This window comes from Lipophrys pholis (genome assembly GCF_963383615.2).
Source record: "Lipophrys pholis genome assembly, chromosome: 18".
In the NCBI taxonomy this organism is placed as follows: Eukaryota; Metazoa; Chordata; class Actinopteri; order Blenniiformes; family Blenniidae; genus Lipophrys; species Lipophrys pholis.
Window position 1 is genome coordinate 19,502,925 of NC_137646.1, and position 16,013 is coordinate 19,518,937.

At 43.2% G+C, this 16,013-nt stretch overlaps 1 protein-coding gene across 1 annotated transcript in view; it reads right to left on the reverse strand.

The window, feature by feature from the left end:
* Positions 1 to 15,520, reverse strand: part of col25a1 (collagen type XXV alpha 1 chain) — a 144,726-nt gene extending 129,206 nt beyond the window's left edge. The window contains exons 1-2 of the mRNA XM_080485866.1: positions 15,151 to 15,520; positions 14,984 to 15,053 (exon numbers count right to left, since the gene is read on the reverse strand). Of these exons, the coding sequence (XP_080341992.1) occupies positions 14,984 to 15,053; positions 15,151 to 15,447 (367 nt within the window). The 5' untranslated portion in view covers positions 15,448 to 15,520. The remainder of the gene's footprint in view (positions 1 to 14,983; positions 15,054 to 15,150) is intronic.
* Positions 15,521 to 16,013: the final 493 nt, after the last annotated feature.

Genomic DNA, 16,013 nt, shown 5'->3' on the forward strand with positions numbered 1-16,013 from the left:
ACACACACACACACACACACACACACACACACACACACACACACACGCGCACGCGCGTGCGCTGCAACACCTAACTGACATATGCAATATATGTAGACATCAATAACAGGTGAAAAAGCTGACGTGCTTCATCTCTGTGGTGCGTTTAAAGTTTCAGAAGTCTCCAATGGACGCAGGTAAATCCAAGCTCAGCATGACAACACAGGGTCATCGGAGAGTCCAACGCAACCATTAAGAGCCACACTGCACAGCTTATGAGACACGAAACTGACTTACAATGTGAAAATTCCCCGGCAGAAATGTTGTCCGAACACACAGAACAGTTTACCATTTGCCACCATCAAAGCATCCTATAAACTCAACTCTCAGACGGCCTACTGAGAGAACCATTTAATGTGGCCTCTGTAGACATTCGTATAATTTATCATTCTGACGCATTGCAAAAAAAAACCCTTTAGACGAGAAAGCACTGAAAACCTTGTTTGTTTCCTGTTTTTTTATTTTGTCTAACTTTGAAGCCAAACCAAATAAATCATTTTTTTTCGGAGGTTTGCTTGAGGAGGGATTTGGTGACCTGAACCATCTCATGAGGGATCCATATCAGCACAGCACACACAAGCAGTGCAGCTTAAAGCGAAAGTGAATTTCTTGCCCACCGGTCAGCTTTTTCTCTCTTTATCATTGTTTATTTTTGTTACTTTTTAGTGTCGCCCAGTTGAGGAATCCAGTCAATAGCTCGTTTCCAAGGAGAACTTCTGAGGCGAAAAAGAGGCAATCGAACACAGAGGAGGACGCACACCGATGGAGGGAAGGAAACATGTGTCTTGAGAGCCAAAGACGGCTTGTAAAAGATGGTTAACGGCAGCAATGAAGAGCAAAAGTGATTCCTGAACAGATAACCCCTGTCATGTGAAATGCGTGTGGCTTCGGGCTTGTTCTATGCCACCATCGCGAGCGTGGGGAGATCTCATTTAACGAGCACAGAAAGTGAAAAAAAAAAAAACCCTGGCAGGTTGAGAGTAGACAGCAGCACAAAGAGGCGATTTGAGTGAACAATTATTAGGCCGCACCAGACTTCACTGGTTTTGTGTGCACATGGGAAATTCTTCCGCACATGGCAATTAAACACGGGCGGGATGGGAAGGGCCTTCAACGTGACCCAATTTTGACATCAAGAGGGGTAAGCAGCACCTCGTGCTTTTTTGTGATCTTCTTTTAAAGTCATTCGCTTCATTTTCTGAATTACACGTCCAGAGTTGTCTTTGCGAGGTGCAGGTAAGCAAATGATGGATCAACGACATTCGTATTTTAGGTGGTGTGCATGCTATTCAAGAAGTGTGCATTAAGAATTTTAATGGGTGAAACATTTAGCATTACCTTTGTTCCACAAGGTTATGCAATGCATAATGGTTTTATGGTTGATGGAAACCACACGTTATATTTTCAGGCATCTAACCAAAGAACATCAAATTCAAGATGATAGCACAGTGAACTGTGAACTTTTTTTTTTTTTTTTTTTTTTTTTCAACTTTAGATTTTAAGACTCGTTCTTGCAGCATTTGTGAAAGTAAACATGGGTGTTGCTTTTTCTGTCTAATAAATTCTTATCACACATTCAAGGAAACAGAGCATAACATAATAATAACGCCATTATGTAAATCTCCCATTAGAAGAGCTGCAGCAAACACTCTTTCCTGGGACTGTTTAAAGGTCACAAATTGCAGCGCCGTCAAACCCCACTAATTGAGCTGCGGTATCTACTTTTATTGACGCGTTATTGCAGCAGGGCTTTTTGTACTCCGCTGAGTGCATTTTCAAAACCCTCACGCTTATATGCACAGCATCCAGTTGTCCTTGAGATCAGCTTAGTTTTTTTTTTTTCCCCCCGAAAGTCTTTCATACCAGAATCTTAAAGAAAACCACTGGAAGCCTGAAGCCTTACTGTTCTCCTCTCCACTGAAAATAAATTAATATTAAAATAATTAACAGCCAGCTTCTCCACATTAGTGAGATTAAAGTTTGTTTGAACACATATTACATATCGCAGACGGACTTGTCAGACACCAGAGCCGGTCAGGTATTAGCAGCCCCGGCGCGAACGAGGCAGGTCGTCTCCTCGCTCCCTCTCTTGTTGACTTTGGCCGCCTCACGCTAATCTGAGAACAGGCCAGAGGGGAGCACTCCACCTGGAGCACGGTGTCAAAAAACTATTAGCAGAACGATGTAGTACACGTTCATTTTTCTTCTCCGGCAAGCCTTCAACACTTCTCTGTGCACCCACAACACATCGAAGTCCCTTTGCAGCGCTCTCCATGCTCTTCAAAACTTAGTCATTGAGCAAAGCCTGCTGCCGTACCAGTATGCCCAGTGTAGCAGGGGAGTTTCGCAACTTAAAACTTTGCTGTTGCTGACCTCTGTCAGCCCGGCGCCCTGCCTCTGGCGACACCTCTCCGAGGTGGCTTCATATCCGCCACACTGATTTTGATTTGCTTTGCCACCAGCAGTACAAACACAGCCGAGAGGCCGCGGCAGCATTCGTCAGTGACGCTTCATAATGATGGAGAGCTCTAAGGCTGGAGATGAGTTGTTCCAGTGTCTACACTGATAAATAGATGCCGCAGCATCTTTTGTTGCTTTGAAAAGCCACATCAGCAGAGTATGGACACATTAACTCCAACACTTCATCAATTTCAATCAGGCATCATCGTCTCCAACTGCAACTGGATCTTCGGCTTGCAAATGTAGATTTATGGGTTTGACATTCACGAGCCAGTCTGCCTTACCTCCTATGGGGCTCCGTGTTTCTTTGGTTTGATTCCACAGAGATTTGTCGTGTTTTTCCCTGTTCCCACTCAGATGAAACCTACACCCTCGTATTATTGGGCCTAGACATTTGCCGTAATACACATGCTTTGCCAGCTCCTGTCTGTTGACCTCCACCTCAAAAAAAGTGCCTCCAAGTTCATAGGTGGGATAGCCAACAGTGTATGAGTAAAAGCTTTAGGAATACCGAGGACAGACTACATTACACTCGAGGTCAGACTGCAAAACAACCCTTTTCCTCTCATTTATTATAAAAAAAATCCTCTTGGAACTGACAGCAAACGCATGCTGAAGCTGAAATACAATAGTCAGCTTGGGCGTCGGTGTGTTTTTAAAATGTTCAGTGTTTCTCAAATTGATATTACGCATGCTTTTGGCAATGTGAAAAAGAAAGTAATCTGGTTACCTTCTTACTGTGTGCACCAAATATACTGGAGCAAGTTCTCACTTCTGTCCTGTGATGTCACATTTAATCAGCTGTGCTAAACCATGTTTCCTCTCCATAATTTTTTCCAACGGGCTATTAAAAAAGACTCTAATGCTCAACAGTGACGGATCAGGCCAGGAGAGTGCAGCGAGGTAATTTGTTCTGAAGGTCAAGGGCAGAGTGATGGGTCCCAACTCATCTTTTACCATTTCGCAGTGAGAAGGAGATTATCTCCTTTTTGCAGCCTGTCAAATCACTCACACTGACACCTTGTATATCAGCTGAGACGGAGGGGAAAAGAATAACGCGTGTCATTTTGATATCCACACTCACAATAGCAGTAACCTTGACCACACAGTGCAGTAAGAATTGTTGTATAAAAAGCCCTGATCTATTCATTTCCCTGTCAACCATCACCATCAGCTCCAAGTTGCAGCAGCACAATGTAAACACGCAGGCGTCCGTAAAACTGCACAGACACACCGGGAGAGCACTGAAAACACTTGGGGGCATCGTTACTTATGAGGTGATAAATATTTACAGTGCACTAAACAATTAAGGAGCAGAAATGGTCCTAGTCAAGCAAATGATTTACTGACACTTTGCTCTTTGGCTACCAACAAGTGTCTCTGGACAGCAATATGGTCCTTCAACAGCTCAATCGGGACTGCCAACAATTGTGTTTACAAGAATGTAATGAATCCACACAAAAAAAATTTCAATAATAAAAAACATTGGACTTTTTAAGTTGAAATCAGTCTATAATAAAGCATCTAAACTGCTTTATCCAACTTGAGGTCACGGGGCTCCCTGCTGCCTATGGCCTGGCAAGTCAACAGTATATAAAGACACTCATTGAGACAGAAAGATAATTTTGTGCCTCAAATTAGCCTCTGTTGGAAGAACCCAGAGCACTCAGAGTAGAACATGTAAACTCTGCACAGAACTGCCATGTTGCTCGAACGAAATGAACATCTGAATATAATACAAAAGAACACCATTTGGTATCGTTAGTTTCAACACGTCTGGCGTCTGTTATCCGCCGAGTACGCCACCGGAATCACCCTGCGGCCGCAACAGCAGGTTGTCCGGCTGGATGTACTGTGTTACAGGAGCGTCTACTCCAGGTCAAGCCAACACACAGACACAGCAAGTCCTGTTGAGTGGTTAAGATTGGACTGCGCTAACAACAACGCAACCAGAATGCCATGGGACATGAAACTGCTTGAGATAGCAGCGGGGCTCGTGGGAAGTGGCTCATTAACCTGAATCCCAGCAAAGTCTTGCAGGACGTCATGCTGATCAGTGGAGTCATCAGCATCCCACTGGAAGCGAACACGCAGTGTCTGGTATCTGGAGCACGGAACACTAAAAGTCTCCAAACCTCGCGAACCAAACTTTTCATAGTCTTCAGCTTAGATGCAACTCGCAGAAGAAACACACTGCTGGCCTACATCACCACTGCTGGTAATTCAGGCCAGTTCTTTTAAAATAAACGATAATGAATAAATGCCTTCATTGAAGCAGTCGTACGCAGCACACTTGAAAGGCAGCTTGGCTGACTTTTTGAGTCTGTGCAGCAATTAGACGTTACATTCAGCACAAACGAATATTATGCCGATGTGTTTACAAGAGAGATGTATAAAATATGCATGGGGTGTTCTGATTTACAGCCTCATAACATTTCCACTATGAAGGAGTTTTTCATTTGCACATTTGCAAAAAAAAACAACAACCAAAAAAACAATACTGCATGAACGCACTCAAACAACCCATCAGCCTGAACACTATAAATTCAGATGAATGGCATTTTCATCCATAATAATATATTAACAGGGAGAACTAAAATATCACGTCTACCCCCAGATCTGTAGAAGTATTTGAACTTTTTAATATACAGTTTTTAGGCCTCCCTGATCCATTTGACCATATTTAAGCAAGCCTTCCATAGGTACTTAAATACATGAAATGTTGTAACCGCATAATATTCTTTGTGCTTTTGGCCCTTGAATTAATATTTCCTTTTAGTAGATTTACGTCTCAAATGCTCTCCTAATCCTAACTATAATCTAACAGCTACTTGCCAAAAGAAGAAACTTCAGAGGGGAAATAAAAGGGGCAATGCTGCATGCAAATGAGCACACATCATATAAGAATGCAATCACGTCCCAACTCTCACACCTCCAAATGAAGCAAGAAGTGAGACAAACCTATTTTCAGACTGCCAAGCGGAGCATCAATGCCGTTTATCAAGCTGTCAGAAATTACAATTTAACCAGCCGTCTGGCCTGCCCCGACCATATCGTATGACCGGACAATTAAATTAAAGTGCATAGGGTTGTCTGTCTCACCGCTGGGTTTTCCAAGCCTTAACTGTGGCTTACACAGCTGTTTCTACCCTCTTCTTCATCAGATTTGAGGGGTGGGGCCCTTCAAGTCAAGACTGTCTGAGCTATGACCAGACCATGAGGCAACTCTCTGCATATCAATTCCCCTCTACTGACAGTGATGCAGTAGACGCATACGTTACCCCAGGTATGTTAAAGCTGGCATGCTGCCACTTCGGGCATCGTATATTGTGCCTGCTTACTGCGCTGTATGAAGGGGTGTAGGTGTTCATAAATGATGAGGAAAAAATGGTAATGCACAAATTGCAATTACAGAAACCATTCTCCACGCCATTTTTTAACATCACGGCGTCGTGAGACAATTGAGAATGAATGGTTTAAATAAGCCAAGTTAGAAAATAAAAATAAACCAAACCACAAAAAAAAAAAAAAAAACATTTGCCACTTTCACTGCTAAGTTACAGACTCCTCTGCACATTTCTGTCGTGCTGCCGTCTATGTTTCCTCGATCGTGCATATTTTGTGATCCACGTGGTGCGCGACAGCGTGTTTGTGAGCACACAGGGGCTCAAATCTTTGCGTCGTGTGTTTATTACCCTCTCAGATCTACAGCCTGACTCGTATTTCATGTCACATTCAGCACAGCTTTGAGAAGGAAGAGCCGGCTGGCAAAGAGCAGGCCCCCTGGTGAGTGGCGAGGTGGCTGGGGTGCCGGGGTGGGGAACATGGACATGCCAACAAGCTCTCGAGATCTTAAGCAAGACGCTGCTGCACCCCGACTGGAACATGGAGAAACACACATTGAGTGACAGAAGAAAAGAAAAACGGAAGACCCTCTCTTTCACCCTGAAAATGTAGTGGCGCGGGCCCCGGTGGACAGGAAACACCAACAGTTGGATCCAACAGCTTGGGTTTCTTTGAGTCCGACCTCTTGGTGCCGCCCTGGGGGAGTGTGGGAGCATACATCATCTGGCCAGCCGCTGGGCAAACCCTGCTTGCGGCCATCACTTTTTCCACTTTGAGAGAACGCTTGGATCCCTGCTGTCTTTGGACAGCTTGAGGGACTGCTTGCTTGTTTTTGCTGAGCCTACATGGTTTGAAAATTGAAAAGAGAGCATTGCAAAATGTTCGCTCTAATAGATGCTTACTACTACTGTAAATAAATTGTCTGAAAGGCTTACTGCCAATGCTGAGTTAGGTGCAGACTGATATATCTTGCTTTAAATCCTGGAAATTAAAACCTCCTCGCAGCTATGGGTTTTGGCCAATGCTTTCTTTTTCTTTTTTCTTTTTTTTTTCCATACAGACCTATGAATGTCCAGCTTGCAAACACTTCTATGCCTAAATGTTGAGTTCAGCCAGTACCATAATTTCCGGACTATTGAGCGCATTTGAATATAAGCCGCACCCACCAAATCTAATCATATAGCAACCTTTACATTTACATATTATATTATGCAATATATAACAATCCATTTTAAGTTTTTTTTTTACAACAACTTGGAAATCCAATACATTGTCAACACTGAAAGAACATTAAAGCAAAACGTACACTCAACTTGCTGAAACTACATTAAAAAACTGACCAAAGACAAAAAGGGGAAAATCAGATCAAGATTGTCTCATTTCTTTCAAAGCCTGTGCAAACTTGGGGCAGCTGATGTCTGAGTGAAATTCAGGTCCTTCTGCTCTCTTAGTAGCTTGTAGATTGAATCCATAGTGTGCAGTTGGGCCATTTGCCACCATTCCAACACTGTAAAATGGGTCCTTGCTTATTTTACAGTTCTTGCACTGGCAGTGTGTTCGTGACAAAAAGTTAAGCTCTATTAGGACAATAAATATTTCAATTGGGGAACTTCATCTTAATTTAAAAATGCAGAGACACTTGAGGCAATGTTTTTTTTCCCTCTAGATTTGGGACACTTGGGACAGTGTTGAATTTTTAAAGCTGAAAATGTGGGTTCACGGCCCTCCCTGCAGCAATAAAACATATAGTCACTTGCAGGTGCGGTGCAGAAATGAAAAAAAAAAAATCACTTGGTGTCAAGGTAAGCTGTCATGGTAATGCTCAAAACCTCAGCAGCCTTCAGAGAGTCGACTTAAGAGTATGAAGACCAAGAAATAAAAGAGGAACGCCATCTCTGCATTGTGTTTAAGAGATGCCCATGAAGAATGGCAAGACTTCGCTTTGCATGTCAAGCACATGCTGGCAAAATTACAGCTTCCTGCCATGGCATGCCCCAATGCTTTTTCGAGCACACCAGCCTGTTTTATTTGTAGTGCCTGGTCTTATTAGGCTGATGGAATACAGAGCAGCAGCATCTGTGCCCCTCGCCCTCCACCCTCCATGCCTGTGAGGGCTGAGAGGCCTGGGGTACAAAGCCACAGGCGGTGGGGAGGGATGCTGGTGGGAGAGCGGGTGGGGAGAGCTTCAGGGGCCTTCGGAGCCTTCCCTCCTCGTCTGGAGTCCAGGGTTTCCATGACAAGTGTGATCGCTGGTATCGCTGCGCTTTACTCGATTTGAAATTGATGACAGACACTGGAAAGTCATTCGTACATTGAAAACAAATAAGTTAGGAATTGTTTCGTGGAGACGGTGGGAGTGCCGAGCGCATTATGAATCAGAGCGCTTGTACACAGCAGTTTGGCTTTTTGTTCTCTCGCTTGGATCATGCCAAAATTGCTTCACGAACAGAAATATATGAAATATTTCCCAGGAGACCCTGAAAGAGACAGGCTAGTAAGAGACATAACAGTGGCTTTAAATCCATGACAACGTCACAGAAAAATCACCATTTTGAACAGTGGGCATGCTGTTTGCAAGGGAGAGTCACACTTGAAAAGTCCCCCCCCACCCGTGTCTATTTAAGACTTCTTGAATAGTTTTGGGTCACGGATGAGCATGTGGGCGCATGAAGGGAGGTGAACTGGAGCTCATCACAAAGGGGACTTCAGTGCTCTCCTGAGGGAGGATGACTGGGACTTTCGATCTGGTGTCAGAGGGCACGCGGCACTACGAGGCAGAGTGTTGGTGAGTCTTCTTTTGTGGGAGGTTTGCCTCCCGGCTCAAACAGGGGAGCGCTGGCTGTTCGGAGGAGGAACATCAAGGGGGACCAGCGCCGGTGGGTGTGGGGGTGTGGGGGGCAGACTTCACACTTATGGTTACAGGGCAATTCAAGGAGAGCTGATGCTGCATCTCGCCCACCAAGGTTTCCCATGATGTAGACACACACGACCAATTCGTTACTACGGTGCTAATAAGATGCTTCATAATCCTTCTAATCAATAATATAAACAACAGATTTACTTTTGCACAGTCATTTAACACCTTATAGTTTTAGAACATAACTTCTTCCTACTCCTTTTTCAAATAGAGTACACTCAAATTAGCTTATTATCTTTATTTTTTCGCTGTCTACCTAACCTTAGATTGTCATAAAACTGAATCCTTGATTGTATTTGTTTTTCTGCTGTATTTTGGGTTTGGAATAAAACTTGCTGTGAGTTCTTTTGAAGAACTGTCAGCCATTGTCCAGCTTTTCATTCCATCTGCCATCATCCTCGACATTAAAGTGACTCACTTCACTATATTCTGGTACAAGGATACATTTCAAGGCTGAACATGACAAAATTATTTGGTTTGCATGTTGATTTCATGTGAAATTTGAATCTTTTGGATGATGTCAAGACTGTCATACTCATATTCTTAGGTTATTTTTGAATATCGTACATTAAAAATATCACATACTGTTCTCATGACTGGAGAAGAATAACTGACTTGATGGGAATTCATCATAAATTAATATCTACAGACATAAAGCTGACTTAACTTCATGCTCAAAACCACACCAGAGTTTTTCTTGCAGCAACATGTACAGTTTAAATCCAATTGTCCAACTCCACACTTTGATGTTTCTGAATAATATATTTTCTTAAAAGCACTGCCCATTTTTTGCACCTAATCAACATAAAAAAAAACAGGATAGATTTTTTTTTTTGAAACTATTCAATGATGTGTGTGCCGTTGGGTTGTGGCTGAGCAAGCAGCCAGGACAGGATCTCCAAGCTTCCTGCTTCGCTCTGTATAAAATGACGACGGGAGGAACGCCGCCAGCAAATGTTTGAGGATACATGAGGCAAACCATTAGGCGCAAGCATTTTGATTCCTCCGCCATTCTTTGGGCTCCCGCCCTGAGGTACTTTAATCTCCAGCGGAGTGCTGCTGCGACATCGCTCATGTAGAAACCATGTCATCTGCTCTCCATTCAGAGCGCGCCCTCAGGTTAATGTATAGTAAAAAGAGAAGAGTGTGCCACCCTTTCATACCCCACAGTCATTACAAGTGCTTTTCAGCTGGCATGGCTCACCAGCTCAAACTAAAAAAAAAAAAAATGCTGTGTCAAAGGTATAAAGAGACCATCTGTGCTATTTCCAGCATGCTGCCCTTCATAACCAACCTTATGTGAGAATTAAGAATTAGGGTAAATGCACCACTTCTGACGATTCATAAATCACATCAGGTTAATTTATTGGGAACGACATCAAATCAGAGCTAAATAAATCAGCCCCTTCATGCATAAAATGACCCTTGTAAGATGTCATTCACAATATGGAGTGCATTACTCTCGTGATTTATACGTAGACATACTTATAAGCAATTGAGCAGCAATCCCAATCGCAAATTACCCGTTTGCCGCCGCCTCAAGGCAAAGCTTCCCAGGCTCCAGCCTCGTCTCCGGCCTCACTTGGTCACAAAGACGGCCGAACCTGACTCACCTAACCAGGAGCAGCTGGCCACACTGGCTCGCTGGAAGTCTGCTTAGCTTTACCTGGCACTCTTTAATTACATGGCTATTAGGGCACCTCCCAGCACCAAAACCACACAGAAGGCTTCATTCAAAAGCCGTCACTGATTAATTACCAGCTGTGTACTGAAGTGAGGATATCTGAGGGGATTGGCACAACTGGAACTGTAACATGCCACTGGGATTACACTCATTGTGAGGCGGAGAAGGGGAAGTGTAACCCAGCCTGGCCACAAGGAGTTGAAAAGGAGTGATTAGGGCAGAGAATGCTGTGATTTGTGTGTGTATATAAGTGTAGCTTAGCTTTTTGGTGAAGTCGAATCAAGTCTCGAGTTGCCGAGTGAGCCAGAAATCTTTGCATCTGCTTATGATTTTATTTGGAAATCTGAAGAGCCAACATCGAGTTGACATGACCCCCCGTTGCCCTTTCGCAACTGACAACCAGCAGCGGGGTGTTTAGTGGGGAAAAACAAAGTCCCACACATTACAAGTTGCATGTTGCCATTTTCTCAAGAGTACTCTTTAGCTGCCAGGCCTTCTGAAGCGTTAACTTCAAGAAAATGCTGCGGAGTGGAAGAAAGGGGATGCATGGGAGGGGAGGTTTAGGCATATGAGCGAGTAAACAAGGAAGCAGCAAAGCGCCAGCGCCTGCTGACTATACATTTTATTATAGTCCCATTAAACAACAGGGCCTGAATGGAATGCAGATCCCAGGGGATGAGAAGGTACACAAAAAAAAAAAAAAAAGGAAAAAATTAATAAAAATCACATGGCCGCCATGAATCAATAGTACACTTTCTTCTCTCTTGTCATGGTACCAACATGACACTTGACTTGTGAGTGTTTGATCTGAGATGAGAAGCAGACCAGGATCTCTCGTAACTTCCCTTATTTACACACATCAAGCTCTTTTTCAAACTTGTTTTCATCAGCCTCAAAGGAGGGAAGTGCTAAATAAACTTTCAAACGTGCCGCTATACATTGTTTTGGACTCACAAGCTGAAGCGGACTAAAGGACTGAAGTTTTGATCGGATGACACAGACATAATCACGAGTTAATTCTGTAACCAAGACTGGTTGTTCCAATTATTCCAAGTCAAGTTCACCTGTGAGCAGCTAAGAGGGTGAACTCTTCAAAAAAAATCAACCACATTTATTCAGTTTGTGTCGTTTCGGGAGTTAAGTTTACTTATCTCGGCATTTTGGATTAGCTCGGTGTCTGATTTTATTCTTCTGGAGGCTATAGATGTTACGGTAGCACATTCAATCAAGAGATTTTCCAGCGGACTGAAGTGGTTGATGAACTATCTGACACGCCATCACCCAAGGGGCTGAAAACAATCTTATGCTCAGAAGAAAGATATCAGCAAGTGTGTCGAATGATCTCAGTCTGTCTCAAATTAAATGACACCAATCCCCCCACATTGTTATGACAAATGACACCAGGACAAGCATCCCTATTGTTTTGATTTTTAACCAAGAATCACAATGTGAATAAAATATACTTGATCCTCACAGCAGAGTTTCTGTGATTAAAAATGGCAACAACAAAAACAACAACAAAAAAACCCTTCATCCCATTCAGAAGCAACCTATAAAATATCCCCAAGCTATGGACCACTGCTCCGTCTATGCAGCCACTCCATCTTCTGTGACAGCAATAAAGTGAAGACTGTGAAAAGCACATTAAGGTCTTCCAGTTAAAGGAGGAAAAAAAAAGTGTTTCACATCTGAGCCACAGGCTGTCTCCTACACAGAGGAGAGGGTAGATATTGAGTGAACCCATTGAGGATTTGAAGTGTACAAAGTTATTTGACTGACAAAAAAAAAAGAAAAAAGGAAAAATAGCCCACGCCAGAAAACTAAGCAAGTACACTGCAAGTTGCATGAGCTCTACAAAATTAAGCTACACTGGAAATTCTTCAAAGAAAAACTAATGATATATTTGTTTTAAAAAAATAAAGGGGGGGGGTGTAAGTGTAGGACGTTAGAAAAACTACAGTGATCTGAAGGCCCTGACGCGCCGCCAGCCGCCAGGATCCAGCTTGGTGCCGCCTTGGTTTCAACATGGTCGCGCTTCATTTGATGTGAAATGTTGTCATTGTTTTATTTCTGCCCTTCACAGAAATGTGGCGGGAGAGAATAAATGGCAGACATACGGTCGGGATTGAGAACAGAGAGCGGCGCAATTGGGAGAGCCTCATTATGGGCCGATACATCCAGCACTTTGGGATCATTAATGTCGGCACGCCACTCAGAAGTTGAGTCATTTGCTGTCGATAAAGCAACTTGTGAAAACAAAAGGCTTTGGGTCATTCACACAGGATTATCACTTTCATTGTTTTTGTTGGGGTTTTTTTTGTTTTTTTTTTATCTTTGTCTGATTTCAATCAATTTTATTGCCCTATATCCAAGAAAGCCAAGGTCAGGGGTTAACTCCAGAGAAGTCTCTCTCGCTGTGATGAAACATCTTACAAAAGAACACTTGAGTCTTGCAGATACCTGAGTTTTCCCCAACGATAAAAATCCAAACACTGCTCTGCGCTAAGACACTTCCAAAAGGTCGTCTGAAGTATGTTAACACTTACTGTGTAACATTCCCAGCTGGGGTTTACTGAGGCTGTGATGCAGACTGATCCCTCTTCATCAAAATTGAAAAAGTTACACAAACTTGTCAGCGTCTCGCAGCATGTCGTCAACCTAGTGGCTGAGCAGCGTAGCTGCACAGACAGCTGGCTGCCAGAGAGGAGCCCTTGACTTCATATGTGGTTCATGTGTGATGCATGTAGAAAAATGTAGGATAAAACACTTTAATTTGACACGAAGCACACTTTTAGCCACAATAAGAAAAAAATTATTTATGGATGCTCAACTACCATTACAAATAATAGAAACACCGACTGATGACTGTGCCATTGTAAAAATAAAAATAAAAACTCTGAAGATGATTTAGATGGTTTAGATTGTAAAGCTACAAGCAAAATATCCAAGAATATAAACTTCATGGACTCAAAAAGAGATATACGTCATTGCTTCCCTATAATAGGCAAATAACTCAAAAATGATGACAATCTTATGATTTGTAACGTCATAAGTTCACTCAGTGCTGAAATGATCATTTTATTGGTTCATTTACTCAAAGAGAAACAACTCTCCCCACTCATTCGACCTTTCAGGGTCACACATTGAAATACTGCGTAATTTCTACTGTTAAGTGTTGTATGATATTTATTATAAACCCCAGCTATTATGGCTTCAATTAATACCAAGTGTCTGACTTTGATATTTCAGTATTTCTACTTTAACATGGCCTCTGAGTTCTAATGTTCCACAACTAAGTGCATCTAAATATGATTTACTAGATGCATTGGGCCTGTTTGCAAAATCAACACACTGTGACTCTCAATAGACGGGAATATGTGATCATTTGCCTGTCAAGCAGGTAAGGAATACCCAATCAATAAAGTATCCATCATTCTCTTTTACAGAGGGCTTAATAAATACTAAGGCTGTAAAAAGAAACAGCTTGTATAATCAGTTTTGCTTCAAATTGTATTCATGAGTTTAGCTGCCAAACTATCTGAATTGCACTTTAGAACTTAATTAAAGTTGCAACCATTTAACAAGTACTCAATGGGTTGTGCGAAGCAAATCGTTTATGAATGCTGATTGTTTCCTGCTTAATTTCGTCTTCTATGATTGTGATTCTGATTATCTCGATACTAATTTTTGATTGTGAACTGCTGTTGAAGAGAAGGGACATTTTAGACTGTATCTTGAACTTAAGAGAAAATTAATGAAAAATGTTCAAGTATTTGTGAAACTGAACTTATAATGAATGGGAGAAAGAAAAAACGGTTGCTCCTCTGAAGAAAATACCGAAATATTTGAAAGAAAAAACACCCAAGTTCTTTTACTTTCTAATGCAATTTTTCCATTTCCCTGCATTGGTGTAGGTATCTTAGAGCAGGTGTGATAATGATGAATAACAATGGCGCCCTGCAATGACTGGCCTGGTGATGTTAAGTAATGTTCAAGCAGCTCAAAGCCAGAGCATTCCTTCTATCATCCCAGAGCAAATTCTCCCTCACTGAACCACCGTGTAACCCAGCTCCGACTCCATCAAAAATGGTCAGAATGCTGACCCGCAGTGAAGAAATAAACGTTTCCATCTACTGGTGACAAAAGTGTATTTCACGTTTCTTTTATAATTTTTTTTTTCTTCCCCCCAAGTGGACAAGCAAGCAAGGCAATATCACAAGTCAAACAACCTCTCAGCGCCTCTATCTATAGACCGCTGTTAAATACCTTTCTTTCTGTTAAGTGTGGTCGCTGGTCAGCTGTCTGCATCCTTCACGGCAGACCTCCCGAAACTATCAACACCATCGAAGCAAACTGCTTATGTGCCAGCAGTTTGATTGAAATCAGCAAAGAACCTGCTCAGAAAGCTCCCATTCATTCAGTCATCCACTGTGGTTTGAGTTAAACGGGTTTCAAACGCAGCGAGTCGCACTTCTCTCCATGCAAACACGTAGCCAGCGTACATCAGGAGAAGAAAAAAATAAAGTAGTTTCCTTTACCTGGAGGGCAGCTGCATTCAGGTGAGGCTTGTCTGGCAGTCCGAATCTTCACGAAATTTTCATAGGTGCGCTGAAATTTCACAGGAATGTCATTTTCACTCATAGGCGCGTGCTTCCATTGGGGATGGACAGAAAACGCGCATGCAAGTGCAAAAATCAAATCTTACCTGAGAGAGCAGCTCATCCACTCTTTGCTGAACCAGTGAATTGAAATCACCCATGGAGTAGCCGGGGGCATTGATAAAGGTGTGCTCGCCTTTCACACTCTCCAGATCCACAACTCGGTTCTTGATATCAGCTGTGTTGAAGCTCAGCAGGATGCAAAACGCGATGGACACCACTGAGCATAAAGACGAGATAATGTTCAGCGCTGTCGTGCGACAGTCATGTCGCTTCTGAGACGCCACTTCTTTCTCCATTTTTTCCAAGCACTTGGATGCTCCTCTTGCCTCCGCGATGTCCATTAAACTACAACTTACACGCGCTGTTGGGAGCAAACCGCATCTGGCGCGGAGTCACGAATGTGCGGCGCACTGCTCCCGTGTGCGCGCGCGCCCGTGCTTCTGTGTGTGTGTGTGTGTGTGTGTGTGTGTGTGTGTGTGTGTGTGTGTGTGTGTGTGTGTGTGTGTGTGTGTGTGTGTGTGTGTGTGTGTGTGTGTGTGTGTGTGTGTGTGTGTGTGTACGCGCGCCTGCAAAGCTGCGTACTTGTACAGCGTCTCTTGGAGGTGACAGCGTCGGAGAGATGAGCGCAGCGCAGCTCCAGCCAAAGCGAGTCAGGCAACCTGTGTGGCGGTGCGTGTTGGGGGGGCTCCTGCAAAACTTGTTGCACGGAGCGTTTTTGCACGGTAGTTCACTGCGGAAGAAACTGCTATAACGCACAATAAAGTACAAAGAGAGACTGGGGAAATAGGAGGCAGTGCGCACGCAGCGGAGACAGCTTTTCCATGGCGCAGGCATGCTACCCGTCATTACAGCAGCAACACGCCCCCAACCTGCCCTGACTGATTAACATAATTTATTGACTCGGTTC